Source organism: Colletotrichum gloeosporioides (genome assembly GCF_011800055.1).
Source record: "Colletotrichum gloeosporioides strain Lc1 chromosome Unknown consensus_43, whole genome shotgun sequence".
In the NCBI taxonomy this organism is placed as follows: Eukaryota; Fungi; Ascomycota; class Sordariomycetes; order Glomerellales; family Glomerellaceae; genus Colletotrichum; species Colletotrichum gloeosporioides.
This window is the reverse complement of record NW_025544688.1, coordinates 145,202-162,921: the sequence shown is the minus strand read 5'-3', so window position 1 is coordinate 162,921 and position 17,720 is coordinate 145,202. Positions and strand designations below refer to the sequence as shown.

At 54.5% G+C, this 17,720-nt stretch overlaps 6 protein-coding genes across 6 annotated transcripts; 5 read left to right on the top strand and 1 right to left on the bottom strand.

Moving 5' to 3' along the window:
* Positions 1–2,106: 2,106 nt before the first annotated feature.
* On the top strand, positions 2,107–4,765 carry GCG54_00008614 (Ubiquitin thioesterase OTUB1; the record flags this gene model as incomplete). The annotated part of the gene is made up of 5 exons (XM_045408575.1): positions 2,107–2,519; positions 2,549–3,029; positions 3,167–3,253; positions 3,346–3,409; positions 3,549–4,765. 5 exons carry the CDS (start codon positions 2,107–2,109, stop codon positions 4,763–4,765), a joined length of 2,262 nt encoding a protein of 753 aa, XP_045264542.1.
* A 1,712-nt stretch (positions 4,766–6,477) lies between these two features.
* On the bottom strand, positions 6,478–7,656 carry GCG54_00008613 (putative octanoyltransferase; the record flags this gene model as incomplete). Its single annotated transcript, XM_045408574.1, has 1 exon — positions 6,478–7,656. The coding sequence occupies one exon, from the start codon at positions 7,654–7,656 to the stop codon at positions 6,478–6,480; it is 1,179 nt and encodes a 392-aa protein (XP_045264541.1).
* A 962-nt stretch (positions 7,657–8,618) lies between these two features.
* GCG54_00008612 (uncharacterized protein) lies at positions 8,619–9,057 on the top strand (the record flags this gene model as incomplete). The annotated part of the gene is made up of 2 exons (XM_045408573.1): positions 8,619–8,912; positions 8,968–9,057. The coding sequence occupies 2 exons, from the start codon at positions 8,619–8,621 to the stop codon at positions 9,055–9,057; spliced, it is 384 nt and encodes a 127-aa protein (XP_045264540.1).
* A 1,596-nt stretch (positions 9,058–10,653) lies between these two features.
* On the top strand, positions 10,654–11,965 carry GCG54_00008611 (uncharacterized protein; the record flags this gene model as incomplete). Its single annotated transcript, XM_045408572.1, has 2 exons — positions 10,654–10,720; positions 10,959–11,965. The coding sequence occupies 2 exons, from the start codon at positions 10,654–10,656 to the stop codon at positions 11,963–11,965; spliced, it is 1,074 nt and encodes a 357-aa protein (XP_045264539.1).
* Positions 11,966–12,034: 69 nt separating this feature from the next.
* GCG54_00008610 (uncharacterized protein) lies at positions 12,035–12,891 on the top strand (the record flags this gene model as incomplete). The annotated part of the gene is made up of 2 exons (XM_045408571.1): positions 12,035–12,448; positions 12,505–12,891. The coding sequence occupies 2 exons, from the start codon at positions 12,035–12,037 to the stop codon at positions 12,889–12,891; spliced, it is 801 nt and encodes a 266-aa protein (XP_045264538.1).
* Positions 12,892–15,547: 2,656 nt separating this feature from the next.
* GCG54_00008609 (Protein SUR7) lies at positions 15,548–16,422 on the top strand (the record flags this gene model as incomplete). The annotated part of the gene is made up of 2 exons (XM_045408570.1): positions 15,548–16,113; positions 16,173–16,422. The coding sequence occupies 2 exons, from the start codon at positions 15,548–15,550 to the stop codon at positions 16,420–16,422; spliced, it is 816 nt and encodes a 271-aa protein (XP_045264537.1).
* Positions 16,423–17,720: the final 1,298 nt, after the last annotated feature.

Here is a 17,720-nt window from a genome sequence, read left to right as displayed (position 1 = left end):
CAACCATCGTAACCCTAGAACAACATGCGCGTCGTCCTCGCTCGCTCTCGTGCGCCTTGCCTGTGTCGTCTCCCGTATCGCGTCTCCCGTCTCCTGGCCTATGTGCATCGACGGGACTTGACTGGCCCTCAAATGCCCTTGTGTTTCCTGGACTAGTTTGCTTCCTGTCCTTTCTTTCCCTCCCTCTTCTTCTTCTCTTCCTCTCCTCATCTTCAAACTCATCCATCCTCACACCTTTTTCAGTTGTGAGAAGGCTGAACCTGGGTAATAATCCATCTAGCCTTCTTTGGTGGATTGAGGGTGGTCTGTCTTATTGATTATCTATCCAGCCAGCCAGCCTCTCCCAAGCTCGAACCGTGATACCGGGCCTCTTCTGCCCTACCTCCGTTGCTGTACCTTACCCTCCGATCCCTAGCTGCGGCACGGTACTGCACACTCGCATCACATCACATCGACCTTTCCTGTCCACACTGGCCGCCATTCGTCAACCACCCACCGCTCAGCTCGGCTCGTCTGGCACCAAGCATCAGCGCCATTCCCGGGTCCAGCTGCGGTGCACACCCTCCTCACGTCTTGATCTGTGTGTCCAAGGCACCAGACGGGCGGACAGACGGCGAAGGAGCTACCGGAAAGGGCGAATCAATAATCTCACTCGGGCGACGAGACCATATCAGGAGGAGACTATCTTAGTCTTGTAGGTCAGAAGCGAAAAGAGAGACGCAGACAGACAGACGAAGCGTCACCAACAGCACCAACACCAACAACAGCATCATCCAACTGCAGCAGTAGCACCACCATCATCATCCAACACAAACTCCAACTATTTGCAAGGTATTATTACAGCCCAGCCTGGCCCCCGAGGCGAGGCCACCACCATCAACCACTACCCTTCTTCGCAGACTCGGTCGCAAAACCCCGGAGTCGATCGAACAAATCGCCGGGCTCGAGGTCGACGCAGAGACGCAGGAGGAAGGGACGGGCAGACGCACCCCGGAAAACCACTCGTCACATTTATTGTTCCTTTTTTTTGGGGGGCGGACCATCGAATTCTGCAATATTCCTCCTCTCTCCCCCCTCCAACCCTCAACCCCCTGTGTGCTCGCTCCTGTTTCATTCGTTGCGTCGCACGTTAGCTGAGGTACGGGCGAGTTACTTGCTCGACGGCGCGATACTTGTTCCTGTGGGCGTTGGCTCCTGTACCGTACTTTGGGCTGGGTTATTGATACCAGCGCAGCCCTCTTTTCTTTTGGCTCAGTTGGCGAAGACGGGCGTTCACTTGTTGTCTCTTGGTGCAGTATTATTGCCGGCAACTATCCTGTTATTGCATTGGATTGAATCGCACCTCACCTTACCTCACCTCACGCATCGCATCGCATCGCATCGTCCGACTCCCTGACTGTTCCAGTCCGTTTCCCCCCTCCTTCACCCGCACTCTCATCGACCCATTCATCATCCCTTCTTTTCTTTTCCTTTCCCACTGCCTCTTGTTTTTTCCCCCCACGGGCTGCTTACTCTTTTCTGTGTATTCTCTCTCTCGCCCATCATCCTCCCCTTTTCCTCCAATCGAGGATCGGAGACTGCACATCAAGCGTGTTGTCAGCCAGCAGCAGAAACAAGCGGACGTGGTAGGGCGCAGGATTCCCCCGACTCAGACTACCTACGAGGCACAACAAGCACTGGCAGGACGGGAGACAGGAGGCTAGTGTCAGAAGACAAGACAAGAAGAAAAGAGAGCAAAGCAGGGCCAAAGGCGGCAGCAGGGCGACAGCATCAGAGAGGCCATGTTCCAGCCTCAACCCACGCCTTTTGCGTCGGGATTTCACGCACAACCGGCGCAGTTTCACAGCATCCACTCGGCACATGCACCACGAGGGCAGCAGCAGCAGCTTCACGGAGGAGGAGGAGGAGACGGGATGGGAGGAGACATGTCAGTGTACAGCTTCCACTTACCGACCCCGCTGGGAGTGGGCTCACCGTCGGGTGCGAACTGCATTGGGATGGGCCTGGCGTCCGCTGGTCCCGAAGGCCACAGCATGGGCAACCCCCTGGCCCACAGCGGGCACGCACTGAACCACGGCAGCCCGGGGCCAGTACCGGATCAGGGACATGGACATCATTATCGCCATCACCAGCAGCGGCGGCATCACCAGCAGCAGCAGACGATGGGTGGTGGAATGGATCAGCGGTCGAATTCGCTATCTCTGGTGGGCGTGGGCGGGGCGGAACACCAGATGGAACAGGAACAGCAGGGACGGCACCAAATGGAACCTGCAGCTGCAGCAGCTGCAACTGCAACTGCAACTGCAGCGGGCGTGGGCGCGGGTGCTGGTGCGGGTGCGGGTGCGGGTGCTGGCGTCGTCGTTGGTGCAGCTGTCGCCGCGGTTAGTGCAGCCGCGCCGCCCACTGTCACTGGACTCCAGCAGGTCCAGTCTGTGCCGCAACGGGGGCCCGGGCAGCAACATCAGCAGCAACTACAGCAACAACCCGGACCTGGACCTGGACCAGCTGGAGCCATGGCGGTAACAGCAGCTTCCCCCTCTGGAGGCAGCTTGTACTGCTCATCCCCCGCCAGCTACGGCGGCGGCCACAATCATCACCATCCTCACCACCCTGCCGCTGCTGCTGCTGCTTTCCACCACGGCCCTGGCGCGTCTTCTGGCTCTGCCTCTGCCTCCACCACGCCGTCCTCCCGCTCCCACTCCCTATCACACGCCCATTCCCACTCTCACTCCCACTCCCACTCCTCCTACAGCCACTCCAACCCCAATTCCCATTCCCACCTCCAGCACCACCACCACCACCACCAACAGCAGCTCCAGCACCACCTCCCTGGAGCTCCCTCGTCCAGCTGCGACCCGGCCTCTTCCTTTTACAACTCCAACATCTCTTCTTCCTCAAACACAAACACCACCGCTTCCGCGAGCACCGCAAACTCCACGACCACTCGTCCGTCCACCATGGAGCCCGGCGACCCTTCCGACCTCGCCGCCCAGGAAGCCGCCGCCCGGGATTACCAGCCACAGCTCCAGGTAAGCTCTAAGCTCCCAGCTCCCATCCATCTCGTCTGCTGTTCATTGTCTGTCGCAAACGAGCTCGACCTTGGAACCGAACCTCACCTCACCTCACCTCTGCATCTGCGCTAACCACTCCCCCTCCCCGCCGATAGGGCCCATTAGTCGGCGACAAGATCACCAGCGACGCCATCACCGACGAGTACGCAAAGGCCGACGATGTCTACGTCGCAAAGACCATCGTGAGTCTCAATCCCACCCTTCCAGCTCCCCTTCCGAGACCCAAACACCCTGGACATTGTCTAACCTCGGCCCTCGTTGCCGCCGACTCTAGGCTCTTCCTCAGACGTATTCTCACTACCGACCCATCCAAGGCGACGGAAACTGCGGCTGGCGAGGTAAGTCACCCTTCGCCCTCGAACCATTCCGTGCACCATCAACCTACCCCGCATTCCCACCTCGAGTCCTCGCACCAGCTTTCACGATCCGACCCCGACGAAGCACACCACCATAGCTGACTGACTGCTTCTGCCACAGCCGTTGGATTCTCCTACTTTGAGCATCTCGCCAACAATGGCGACCAGGATCAGATCCTCGGCGAAATCGCCCGCATCACGAGCTTGAACCAGTACCTTCTCAACATCGGCGGCTACGATCGGATGCTCTTCGAGGACATGGTGGACGAGACCATTGCTCTGCTGAGGGACCTGGCAAACAGCATTACGAACCCGCAATTGGCACAGCAGATCGTCCTCCAGCGCTTCAATGACCAGGACGCCTCCAATGCCATCATCTATCACCTGCGACTCCTGGCCAGCTCCTGGCTGAAGGGTAACCCCGACGATTACGCCCCCTTCATTCCTGGCGAGACGGGTATCGCCGGCTACTGTGCCGAACTCGAGCGTCCCAACAGAGAGATTGAGCATCTCGGCCTGCAACTGCTCGTCCAGGTCCTTCTCAAGCCTGTCAACATGGTCCTCGAGATTGCTTACCTCGATCGGAGTGCCGGAAGTCAGGTCAACAGCTACCGCATGCCCAGTGAGACCATGGGCCAGGATCCCGCCAACCTGGGCCCAATCATCTACCTCCTATACCGACCCGACCACTACGACATTCTGTACAAGTCTCCCCCGAACCCTGCACCCTTGAACTTGCAGGTCCACCGCGCGACCTCCTTTTCTCACCGACAAGAAATCATGCCCGTCGCGCCCTCTCTGCACACCTTTGCCAACATGGACTATAGCCCCTTGGCAATGTTGCCCGGCTTCGGCGGCCCGTCATCCGGCCTGTCCTCGGGCCTGTCATCGCTGGGCTCGCCAACGTCTACCTCACCAATGCCGGATGCTTATGATGCTACGCCGCAGTCCCCATGGATGACCACGCCCTACTCCGATCACATTCCGCAACAGCAGCCGCCCGTGCCCACCCCTCGCCCTCAGCCTCAATCCACGCCGCAGCCTCAACAGTCAACCTCCACACCCGGGAAGTCATCACAGCCCGTGGATTATCAGCTGAGGTTTAGCCACCAGTGCTGGCATCTGAGCGGTTCTAGCTCCGCTCAGCCGTCCATGTTGTCTTCTCAGCCCAGTTTCCCAGAACCCAGCTTCACCACGGCCATGTTCAAGAATAGCCATTTCAACAAGGCCCACTATCAAAATCCCCATTTCCATCCAGAGGAGTGGACGCCCGATGATGAGGCGCACGAGAGACTGCCTCCTGCCAAGAAGAAGGGACGGATCAAGTCGGAGCACTGAACTGTCACGATGGGATAACGGCACCATCATATCGTGACACATGAGGCTGGGTCTTGGGTAAGCCTCCTGTTCTGGGACGCGGAGGTGGAGACGAGCCTCTGTCGCAACACCCGGCGTTCTCAAATGCGAACGCGAGGCTTGACGATTGAACTGTGTGATGAGGCAGGCCGTTTTCGAAGACGAAAGCAAGAGATTTGAGACCAGGCTTTTGGTGGTCTGGCGGTCGGCCAGGCATTTCTGCATTGGAGGAGGCTTAAAACTCGGTTCACTGGTTTACTGTGGCTTTAATCATTTTATTTTCTCTACGGGGAATGGAATCATGACTTATGAAGAGGGGGTTTATCTTCACGGCTTTGGCGGGACGGTTCAATCTTCAGGTTGATACTCATCATAGCATCGGCGTTGTTTCTAATTGGACTGTTTGTGGTTGCATTTCTGTTCCAACGATGGGCACACTGGAGGGCTCTTTCTCTCGAAGGTCTTGCTTTCTTGATCTAGCCACAATTTTATGTGAACGCTGGTGAAGCACTGTCCTAGTGTTCCACGACCAAGTTTGATGAAACAAACCCCAACGAGTGGCGGATGCGTTGGATTTGGTTCCCAGTCAAAAGTTTCTGCATCCTGACAACTGTACACCATGGTGACCTACACTCCTTCTGCCTTCAAGTCGCATCAAGTCCAAGAACCAACACCAAGAACCGACAGCCACCACTGCGGCAACCCAGTGTTGATACCGTCTGCGTTGCCTGCCGGCGGCGAATGCGCGCATCTCGGGGTCTTGGCGCGAATGCCCATCTCCTCGGGAAGAGAAGACTAAACCAATCACCGCCTAAAGGGACTTTGCTCCGAGCCTATGAGAACAAGCCTTCGGGGCCACCCCATGAACCGGTGTGCCTCTGCACGCCCGCCGATCTCATGCAAGCATGCTTGAGCATTAACCGCAGCCTAATAGCACGGCTTATCTCCAACGTAGCTTGATTCGAGAGATTGATATATGCGGAGGCGGATGTTATATATATCTTATATCATGACATGCCACTCTGCGTGTTGTAACGGCAGCCAAGGATCTCGGTTCCGCCTATGATCGTCGGGAGCAGCCAAGGTTGCATTTGTGTCGTTGTCATCCAGGGCCAGCAGAGCCGGAAGAAATTCCGACGTTCTGCTCGGCAAAATTTCCAGTCTCTCTCTCTCTCTCTGTGGGCGGTGGCCAAAAACCTGAGAACAAGGAATGGGTATCATTGAAACGGGAACATTCTATACACGGCTCCTCCCCCAATCCTTTTCCCGCCGGAAGTTCCATTTGAACCACGCGGAAAAGCCGACCCTGAAGTCCCTTCCTTCGCTCTCGGATCCGGAAACAAGCCTCCAAAGAGAAGAACAACACGCAAAAGTCCCGGTCCGAACCGAGAGCCGCGGTGGATCACTGATAAGAGACGTGAAGGGGGCAGGCACACGACACGGCAGAGAGGTGTGACGTGCCAGACGTGGGCAGCTCCGCTGCGGTGCCTCCAACGGAGCGGTCCAGACCGTCTTTCGCACCCCCGCTCCCCCCTTCACCTCGACTGCCGTGATGAGCACCGCATATTCCACAACAGCAACGCAATTGCCAGGGCCAATGCCGTCTGCGAACCTGCCAACGTGGGCTTGCCTGTTCGCAGGGGTTGGGAGGGTAAGAACCGATGAGGGAAAAAAAACTGGTTAGGGGTGGTGGATCAGCCAAGTCGTTGATACACCGTGCCGTCGACGGCCCCGGCCCCCAACCGCCTCGCAAACTCCTCCACCCACCGCCTCGCATACCACTCCCTGCGCGCCCTCGCGTCGCCAGCAGCCGCCCACGCGTCCCATCTCGGCCCGACCTCGGCCTGCACGCTCGTGGCCGTCTTGCCCTCCAGCCCGCACGGCACGAACCTCGCCCAGGGGTTGGCGCGCTCGTCGCCGTCCACGACGACGTCGACGTTGAGCGCCGTGCCAAGGCCGGTGATGTGCCGGCGCAGGTGGACGCCCATGGCCGCGATCTTGCGCTCCTGGCCGTGCGCCCTGGCGCCTTCGGTCCAGACGCCCGGGTCTTCTTCGGAGAGGTATGTGGGGATGCCGGGCCCTGATGGAGCGGAGGAGGCGAGGATTGCTTGCGTCGTTTCTTCGAGCAGGCGCGCGTAGGAGCGGACCGTCTGGTGGGGGTAGTACGGGCTCCGCAGGTCGAGGATGGGCCAGAGGACGACTTGGCCGGGGCCGTGGTAGGTCGTCAGGCCGCCGCGGTCCGTTTCGATGACCGCGGGGGCGAAGTCTCGTATCGTGCCGTCGTCGAGGGTCACGGAGAGCGGCCGGGTGAGGCGGGACAGCTGGTCTTCGCGCAGCGACTTTTGCCGTTTGCCGAGCGTGTAGGTTGGTGTCGGGGTGAAGGATACGACGAGCGGCGACGGGGCGCGGGGCGTCGGGGCGGATTTCCAGTCGAGGAAGGCCTGGCGCAGGGAGGCTTGGAAATCTGAAGCGGCTGTGTACGATGGGAATCCGGCGGCGTCGCGGGGGTCGGAGGAGGTCAGGTGGATGTGGCGCACGGCGCTCGGCTCCGCGCCGTCGTCATCTGGGAAGACGAGCTTCGAGATGGGCAGCGAGGAGCTCCATCGTGTCTGCGTCTGTGTCTGCGTCTGCGTACGGCTTCGTGCTCGGTGGGAGAGGGTTCGGATCGTGGAAGCGTAGACACGGCCAAGGGCGGTTCGCGGGGGTCCCATTGGTTTGCTGCACGTGCTGGTGTTGATTGGGCGGACGTTGGTATAGGAGGACGTAAGGCTGAGCAGGTGAGGTTTGGAATTCTCGTCCGAAAGCTTGAACAGAGTTTCGCGGAACGAGCCGGGGGTTGAGGCGGCGAGCACTGTGGGCACTGACGGCGGCATCTTATCGATAGGCGGCGCAAACGGGATGCACGGGCCAAGAGAGCCGCAGGGATTCGGATCCTTCGGGCTTAAGTGACATTCCTCCAGGCCTTGAGAGGAAGCAGGGCGGAAGTGGGTTGACTTGACGTAGGATTGCTTGAAGCAGACTGTCAGACATGGGTGCGCATCTGTCCAAAGACTCTCAACGTTGATATGGAACTATAGAGAGATGATTTGGACTTAGACTGCAGGAAATATGGAAATCTTCACGTATACTTCGACCGCTGTGAACTTCTGTCTCGGTTCCATTATTCTTAACTTTAGCTTGTATCCGAGGAATACGATGTTTTACGAAATGGGTTTAACAATGGCCAATATCCCACCGGAACACTCCATCGCAACCGGCGATCAGTGATTCTTGCGCAAATTACAGTTAATATAGTCAGAGTCATGCACTCGTCTCGGACAGCCGCACAGCCGGATTTTGTCAATATCTAGATCAAGTGCGCAACAACGTATGATCCCGCTTGTAACTGAAGGAACTCAGATTCATCGTTGAGGTACGATTTCATAGACTGTCCTACTCGAGAATAACATACACCATATCTCCCAACTAGAGGAACATAGTCTTCGAGTCTCAAAATAGAACCACTGTGTCGGTTTCGAGAGGTGCTTGGTCCAGGTAATAAAGTTCGCACTAACATCCATTCAGTTGAGAGTGCAATATCACAACACTTTACTTGTGGGTAGGTCTCAACGGTCTTCTCGACACCCGAAAGGCCTTGACTCGGGGACAATAGGAGTAGTCGCGAGGCCAACGAGGGGTCCATCTGGTTGTCAGTCACAAAATAGGGGAACCACACACAAAGTATAAAAGTAAGTTGGCCTGGCTTTCTTAGGGGAAACTTGTCACTTGAATTATACCTTTTGCTTACCTATCAATCATACGTCAACACGTCGCTGGTACCACCTTGTTTCCAACCATGCAATTCAACGGCTTTTCTTTCCTTCTGGCCACGCTGCCGTTCTTGAGCGGATTAGTTGAGGCAGGATGCAACAATGTTGGCGGAGGCGTTGGGAACAACCCGTTAAAATGCACATCGTACAACGCCCCCAAGAACGTCGGCTCATCCGTCAACGGCCCACTCAACTCTCTTACGATTTCACGAGTTGAGGACGACACAAAATTCCCCGATTGGAGATTCTACACTTTCAAGAACAACATGAACTACGACATCAACTTTGCCGTCCAATTCTGGAATCCCAACACACAGCAGGTTAGTCGTGTGCTTTCCCATTTCCTCTCTGCAGCAATACTGACTCATCTGCTAGAACAACTGGCAAACCTACACACTGTCACCTGACGAGAAGTGTGACGTGCATTTTCTTTCTACGCTTCAAAATTTCAAGCTCACTTGCTGAGATGGCTGGGTTCAGAACACGCAACGAGCGGCATGTTTGCTTTCATCGTCAACTATTTATTTTTAAATTTCTAGAGTCTTCATCTCTTCATTTACAAGACATCGATTCTCACAATATGCCTACATGGTGAGACAGACGTCAGGGGCGGCGTAGTACTCTGCCTGGCCAGTCCAAGATGTTTGCCATAACAGCGAACTGAGGCACGGCAGAGGCCCGATCATATGCATGAGGCTGAGGCTGTACTACACAATCATCGTTTCAATTGGTTTCGCTCGCCTCATGTTGAAATCCCCCCTCATCTGGGCCAAGAATGAGTGATTTTCTGGTTGCCAGTTCAAATTCGCCATTCTGTAGGTGTAAGACACGGCATAGGTCAAGATGGTGTTCTGCGGCAGGCTGCGGCCCACGATCACCTTTACAAGTGGAAAGACCTTCAATAAGAAGAAGATTGTGGCCCCGGATTAAGCAGGATGTAAACAAAGTCATACAAATGTAGCCGTAGTTAATCTGGGGCGTGTCGACGAAGGGGTTCTTTAGCGGGAGGTGTACGGGCCTCGGAAACCACATATAGCCTGTAGTGCAATGTACAGTCTAGAGACCACATTGATGGGCGTCTATGGCTGCTATATCAATATTTAACTGTCATGTACTGAATTCCAAGGTGACTATTCAAACTACGCTTGTTTTTCACTCGGCAACCTTTTCTCAAAGGTGAATGTGACTGGGTTGGAAGCCAAGATTTCCCAAAAGTGTAGAGTGTCTCCAGAATGCTTTGATAGGCGATCCCATCATAATTAGTCGCGCCACCTGCTGGTTGCCTCGCGGCTGCCTCAGAGGCTGCGTGGCGATATGTGGGAAGCCTTATATTTTCTTGTTTCCACACCTATTTGTCATAAATCATAGACATGGGAATTTTGGCCGGCACGCTTAGGTGTGTGGTATAACACACCAGGCTGTGACGCAAGACAGATGGCTGACAGCTGACCAAGTCTCGCCGGTTCGGTAACCCAATGATCTAAGTCTCTCTCCATGCAATCGGCTTCTCTCAAGTGAAATTCTATCTGTACACAGGATCACGGCTGGGAAAGGCGGCTTGATGCTGGAACTCTTACCAGTCTCCGTATCACGTTTCGCATACTGGGCAATGGAAGTCCGAGTCACCCAATTGACGCCAAACTTTAGGAAGAAATCGATTATCTTAGATTATCAGGAAATGAATGCCTTCTACAAGGTGAGTGTGGTGGCTTGATCAGGCAACAGATGCAAGAAACTCAGCCGTCATGCAGGCTACACTTGATCGGAATCGAACAGGTCTTGGACGCTGTCACCAGGTCAGCCATTCTACCCTGACCAATAACATACTCTCAGCTACTCTGGAAGTGGCGGAAAGATTTTTAAGCAAAGCTCAATGATGGCTCACCGATGCATTAGCGTTGATAATCTATACACGCGTAAAAAAGGGAAGCGAACCACTCCAGGCCGATCACTGTTATGCCCGCTCTTTGAATAAGTATTTAAACCAAGGAATTCGAACGTCTGGACAAACTGTTGCCACTGTTGTGTCCATCAATCCCGAATAGCTGCGCTTCCCCCAACATGTCGCCTGCCAAGGGAAGGCCCGAAAACCCGGACTTGATCGTTGGCATTGATTTTGGTCTGACTGGTAAGCTTCCACCCTAAACATTTGTAAGAAGAACACAAGAAAAGATGTTTCTCACGATATGTTTCTCAAAGGTTATGGTTTAATATAGAAGAAAACTGATGAGTTAATTAGGAACTGGGGTTGCCTGGGCACTGCCGTCTGAAGACAAAGTGGAGAGCATAAAAACATGGCCAGGTAAGAAGCTTTCATTCCATTCTGCTTCGCATCTAGCGAAAGTTCAATTGACTCGGCCATATAGGTTTGGAAAATCAAGCTGGAAAAGTGCCCTCCCTTGTTGTGCTTGAAGGCACGGACAGGGAAGCGATTTGGGGCTTCTCAACTCGCAGATATGGCAACTCACCACAACATCTAGTGTACTCACTCTTCAAGAAGCCTATAGGCAGGGGTGATGAATCTGCTGGCGACGATGCGAATGGCGGTAATCGACAAGACGAAGACAATCTGGACAGTCCTGCTGATCCAGACAAGATCGTGGACGAAGAGTTTGAATCCGACGACGACACTATGAGCTTTCATAAAGCCAAAGAGTGTCTCACACAGTATTTGGCGGGTCTTTATGCGTATATCAAGAAGAGGCTGTCGAGCAGACTGCCGGAGGGGACTGAATGGCGGTCGATGAACGCTTGGTTCCTCTTCAGCTATCCAACGACATGGGGCCCCGCCGCGATCGAAAGATTCAGCAATATTGTCAATTCATCGAGCTTCGGTAGTGAGGAGGGCCATTGGGTCAATGCCTCGTACATGAACGAGGCCCAAGCCTCGATGACTTCCTTCGCCACTGAAGGTTCGAGACCAGCTCCAGGGAAGGTTGTTATCATCGCCGACATTGGTGGAGGTACTACTGACGTGAACATATACCATGTTGACGAGGATGACGGGAAGAAGGTGACGCTGAAAGGAGAGATCAAGGCTTCTGGACAAGACTATGGCTCGGTTAATATCGACGCCAGGGTTACGATAAGGCTTCGCGATCAAGTCAAGCACACTTTATTTGAAGGCATCTCTGCCTTCAAAAGCATGACTTTGGCGGAACAAAAACGTGTAGCCCACGAACAGACGTTGACGATCCTCAGACGACACGGTTATGTTGCTACTAAGCATGGTGTCGACAAGGACTCGCCGGCAGATCTGGAGGAACGTTACCCACTCTCCCTCACAAGCTCCGCAGCTCCAATCGTAACTCTGAAGTTTGAGATGTACGGAGCTCTGAGGAGCGAGTTCAGAAAGGAGTGCAAGAGCATCTAGGATCAGATCGAAGCACACTTGAAGAATCATGCTGTAGAAAGCGTGGACCGATTGGTGCTCACAGGGGGCATGACCAATAACGCTTTGGTACAGAACTGGTTCGAAGAGAAAGTCAGCAAGGCCAAGGATATCGGAGAGATCACCTTTTTGCGAGAGCCAGAACTTGCCGTCAGCAAGGGACTAGTTCACGGCGCACTCGAATCGTACAAGAGAGACGATATCTGGGTGTACAAGGCCCTCCATTCTTATGGCGTCGTGGTCTACAAGTCAGGTACGCAAGTGGAAGCGAAGCAGAAACTCTTGGAAAAAGGCAAGATAGTCAGCCTCAAGAAGTTCAAGAAGAAGCAGACAATCAGGTTCAAGTCGGGCAATAAAGCTAGCACAGTTCTGTGGCTGGTTCGATGGGATAACGACGGGGATGCGAACGGCATAACAAAAGTCGGCTGCCTTACTACGGGCTGGTCTACTCCGATTGAGTGGGAGGTATGTATTCCTAAATGTTGATATGTACGTGGGGAGAAGGTCTGACCAGAAAATAGTCATCTAAGAGCTTGGGGTTCGACGCGAAGGCTGAAGTTGAACTCAGTTTTGAACGCCGAACTGCTATCGTCGCTTTCTGGTCTAAGGGAAAGCAGGAACACCGGCGGGTGTTCAATGAAGAATGGCATTCAGGGGCGGATCAAACGCCTCCGAGGAGACTGCCAAGCTTCATGAACCTTACAAAAATCGGATTAGGGATCGCAGGATTGATTACATTTATCATCAATGCTGCGCTTGGGGACGACGTCCTTGATGAGGGTGATGGCGGTACCGATAAGCCGCAAAATGATGGCAAAGGTGGTCCCAAGAAGCATAATGTTGAAGAACAAGGTGATCAAGGTGCTGAAGAGGGTGTCGGACAATTTGATAACTTCGAGGAAGCATAGGATACTGTATTTATCTCTTTCATCTAGTATATCAATCCGTAGCCTTACCGATTGATTTTGATATCATCTTGCACGTTGAATGCCATTACTTCAAAGACTGATGGGGACTTGGAGAAGAGATGAGAAGAGGATCCCGTTCGGCCTGTAAGCCATCAGGTGTCCGAGGACGAACGGGTCTCCCACGCCGGGCGGGGCCAGGATGACCCGGCCGGCGCCCGGCACTCGGCTCCGGCCGTCTGAAGTTCAAAGATGCCAACTCGGAAGCACGCCGTCAAAGAAAGATGTTTCGTGGCTGGTGCCATCGAAGCAGACCCTAGCGCGATTCCAGCAGCGCAGCACTTGACTCAGCCAGTCATCATCACGACACACAAGACTGTCAATGACGCTCGCGAATTCGCTGTCAACACAATGTCTCACAACGGGACAAGAATGCGCCATCGCCAACCCATCCATCATGATGACATGCACAGACTCGAACAGTAGAGAATGTGTCATTACAGACTTCCATAGTGCGCTGAGCCGACGCCGGCACGGCGCTATGTGGGTAGTCCGGTCTTGCCGGTCGATCTGGCGCTCGCCCGGAAGGGCACAAGTCCAGGGGTGATGTGTCTTATTTGTCAATATTCTTTCAAACCTCCAGCTCGAAGCTGCGTCAATGTCTCCTCGAACCACCAATACCCGCGATGCCCGAAACCGAGGTAGCAGCGCATCTATCAGGATGCAAAGTGAAAGTCAGGTTCGTGTCACCCGGCCGGCTGGGACGACGGACGGGGCGACGCGAGTACAGGCAGCTCAGCCTCCATGTGCGAGCTGACAGCGACAGGTGAGAAATTTTGTGCTCTCAGCACACCGCATCTGAGCCACGCTGGTACACCTCAAAGCCGCGCAATAAACAGAGGGGACGGGGCAATCTCGGGAGGCCGTTTTTGGTCAGGAAGCGCAGATTGCGGTAGTTGGCAGCGCGAATACCGCAGATCAGGCTCTAGCGGAAGGGTCCTGGAGAAGATCCCACCAACAAAACGACCAGGGGTGCTGCGGGTGCTGCGGTTGGCCTTGGAAGAGAAGGGCAGAAAGCAAGATGTTCTGTGCCGACGTGCATACTTTTCTGCTGCGAGACCCTGCGTCTGGTGCAGGTGATAAGCCTTCTGGCAGGGAATGTTTGGTCCCAGGGATGGGGTGGTTGATGGGATTATCCGTTCACCGCCAACCGTCCGCTTTGGCAGACGGAAGCTCGAGCACCTGCCTGAGCTGGAGGAAGAAGCAGGATGATGAGGTTGAAAGAGGCGGGAGCTCAGCAGCGGGAACAGACGAGACGTCCATCCGAACGCCAGCAAAACCTAGTCAGTCCCGGCCATCCCAATTGTCATGGACGACGACCTTATTTCGATGACCCGTGGTGCCATGTCCAGAGCGTTGTCGAGAACGACTCGGTTTTAGTTCAAAGGTAGTGCTCACGCCGGAAACATCCAACGTGAACCTAGGGCCAGCTTCAAACGCACTTCTCCGAGGCGCCAGATGTGGTTGGCCCGTTGGAGGGGGGGAAAGAAGGGCAGACGACAAGGACCCAAGCGAGGAGAGGAGAGCAAAAAAACAGTGTTGGTCCGCTTTGATCAGAGGATGACGTCGGGGCAGGGAAGATGGCTGGACCCGCTTGAGGATGAATGGATGTGTGGTCCCTGCGCTGGCAGCAGCCATTGGTGTGGCAGCGATGGTGGTGCTGTCGTTGCCCAGCAGGGACTCCACGCTGGACTCTGTGGTGCGGTGGAGGCTGCACTGTTTGCGCCTGGAAGCCGACTGTGCCATGCCCCGTCCAGCAGGGCATTGCCCACAGTGTGGGCCCGGCAGTGGCTCGGTGGTGTCGTCATGGTCGGGTCCACTATGCGCTGTCCGCCGGTGGGAAACCGCCAGTCTTTAGGTGCATCCCAGCACCGAAGCTGCCCAAGCTGCAAGCTAAGGTAACCTGGAAGGTGCCTACCTCCATCTAGGATACCTACTCTGCACTAGCAGAGACCTAGGCAGTAAGGCTAGACCGAGGTGAAGCAGAGAAACAAAACCAGCAGGGGGTTCCCTTTCTCCCCGCTAGTTTGGCTTCGCATCCCGGCACACGTAACCTGGGCTGGCTTTGCATCATCTGATTGCTCGCCCGTCATCCAATCCTCTTCTTCTCTCTTTTTTCTCTCCCATCCTCCAACATCTCGGTCTGGTCCCATCGCTTCATCCAGCCGAAACACCTAGAAGCAGCAACATCCGGCTCGAATACAATATCACCCGACCATCCCTACCCATTTACACTCTGGAACCAACAGCATCTTCGGCCGAGAACGAGGGTCGCAATCACTTAGAAACACACGCAGCAACAAGAGACACAGAGTTGTCCTAGCTCCCCCCATCCGAACTGAAACATTCTCTGCGAATCCGGTGAGTACCCTCTCCTCCAGGCCAAGGCAAACCCGTGAATTACTCGTGTGTGCCGGCTCCCCTACCCCCTCCCCCGTCCTCCCCAAGATCCACTCCATTGCGCAACATCGCCTAGCTCCCGTCAGGCAAAACATCCGCTGAGTACAAATCCCAGACCACCACCCTCGAAAACAGTCCTCCCCCAGCCATCGCAAAGCATCTACATCCTCAACAGAGACCATACCAAACAGCCGCAACAATGGCAAAACGTGAGTCCTTCCTCCCTTGTCCTCCTCCCCCGCAATACCTCGCAGTCCAACGACTAACACCCATTCCAGAAGCCGGCCTCGGCCTAGCCTCCATCATCTTCCTCTCAGGATCGATTGTTCTTTTGATGTTCGTCGTTCTTTCTGCCGTCAAGGACACCGCACCCTTGAACAAGACCTACTTCCTTCGAGCCGACACGTCAGGCATCCCCGGCGCCCGCGATGGTATGACGAGATGGACCTACTTCTACTACTGCAACGACCAGAACACCGACTGTCGGGGTCCCTGGCCTGCCCCGGCCTTCGGCTGGGCCTGGGGCCAAGCCGCGGATAACGTTCCCTCCGGCCTCGCGGGCGACCACGGCGGCGACACCACATCCACCGAATTTTACTACCTGTGGCGCTTTGGCTGGGTCACCTACCTCATCGCCCTGTTCTTCACCGTCATCGCCTGGTTCGGCAGCTTCCTCGCTTGCTGCGGTAGACTCGGATCTGCCCTGGCATTCATCGTATCAGCCGCCGCCTTGTTCTTCCTCAGCATCGCCGTCTCTCTCATGACGTACCTTTTCCCCCTGCTCGGATCTCGTAGCAAGCATCACGCTAACTTTCTTTCTGCAGTGCCACCTTCGTTAAGGCCCGTAACGCGTTCCGAGCAGCAGACCGCGACGCCGAAATCGGTACCTACGCATTCGGCTTCAGCTGGGGCGCCTGGGCGGCTCTGTTCATTGCGACTCTTCTCTTCTTTATCGGCATCCGCGGCGACAAGGGCCACAAGGGACCCAGCAGATTCAGCCGCAAGCGCAGCGTGCGCAGCCGCAGATCCTTCGACGTCAACTCCGGCCACCGTGTCAAGGAGGACTACAGCTAAATCATTCGCTGCATTGCCGTCTTCCACGGGAAGCAGGACACCACTGACAAGACATTAAAACCTTACACAATATGATACACAAAACCGAAAAACACACGGACGAATCGAGATGGATCATTCCCTTGGCACTGGAGTTTGGTATGACGGATAAGGGAAGTTGGCAGGACTGTTGATATCCAGAGCGCATGATGTACTTACGACTGTTTCTTCTTTTTTGCATTCCCGGCGGCGTTGAAAGTATAACGCATCCACCCACCTACGTATTTTGGCTTGGCGCATAGGCATGCCCTGACTGAGCGAGGCTATCCGCGGATAGTCAATGCCCAGTTTAATACAAATAATTATATCATTAAATGCTGACCTGGCAATGCCACCATCTTGAAGAACTGCAACCATGTCCGGAACTTCGATGAATTATCCTCATCCGTGAACCCATCCGCTTGATGTAGGTGTCGTTACGCAATGATGGTAAGTACTGAATGTGAGTACTAAAAATCGATGAATCCGATACGTTGAAACTGTGAGGCCGGTGGATTCCTCATTCCTGTCTCAAGTCATTATCACCATACTCATGTTACTTGTCCACATGGTACATATGAAAATCCTCATGACTCTGTGTCTTCAGAACCAGCTCGATTGCCATCACACCAACACCAAATTCTTTGCTCACATAATCGTTTTACGCATTCGCCACGGATACATACACACTCCACCAAGTCTCCCATTCACAGCACGCACAAATACACATATCTCATCATTTCAGACGCCGTGATCTTTTTGTCTTTCTCATCTTACTATTCTTGTCGTGTATAAACGTCATGAAACTTCCTCCCATCCCTTTCCAGTGATAACGAGAAGACCACCCCGCCACGTACAGACCCATTCTCCCATCACAAGCGTCAACTTTCGGGGCGGAAAGAGCAAAACTCAAAAGTAAATGCAGACCAAGTCTGGAAGAACGCCGTCCATGTCGTATACTGGGCGACCAGAGTGCTGTAAGTGTTTTGCCGTTCAAAAGAAAAAGGAGGAAACGCGAAGGCAAAGAGATTTCTCGTCAAACAAAGCAGACACTCCTTGCCAACCAGTGATATATGCTGATGATGCAAACGTAGAATACTTGGATTGAGGGTATGAGAACGAGAAAAAAATAAAATGGTCCGTAGGGGGTTGGTGAGTAGGAAGAAAAGAAAAAGGGCCAACGGAGGCCGGCTCGGTCAGCATGGGAATTTTGCGGAAATCATCAGCCTCCCCACCAACCGCTTGGGCTATGTTCTCCTCGGGCTTTTCTTACAACGACA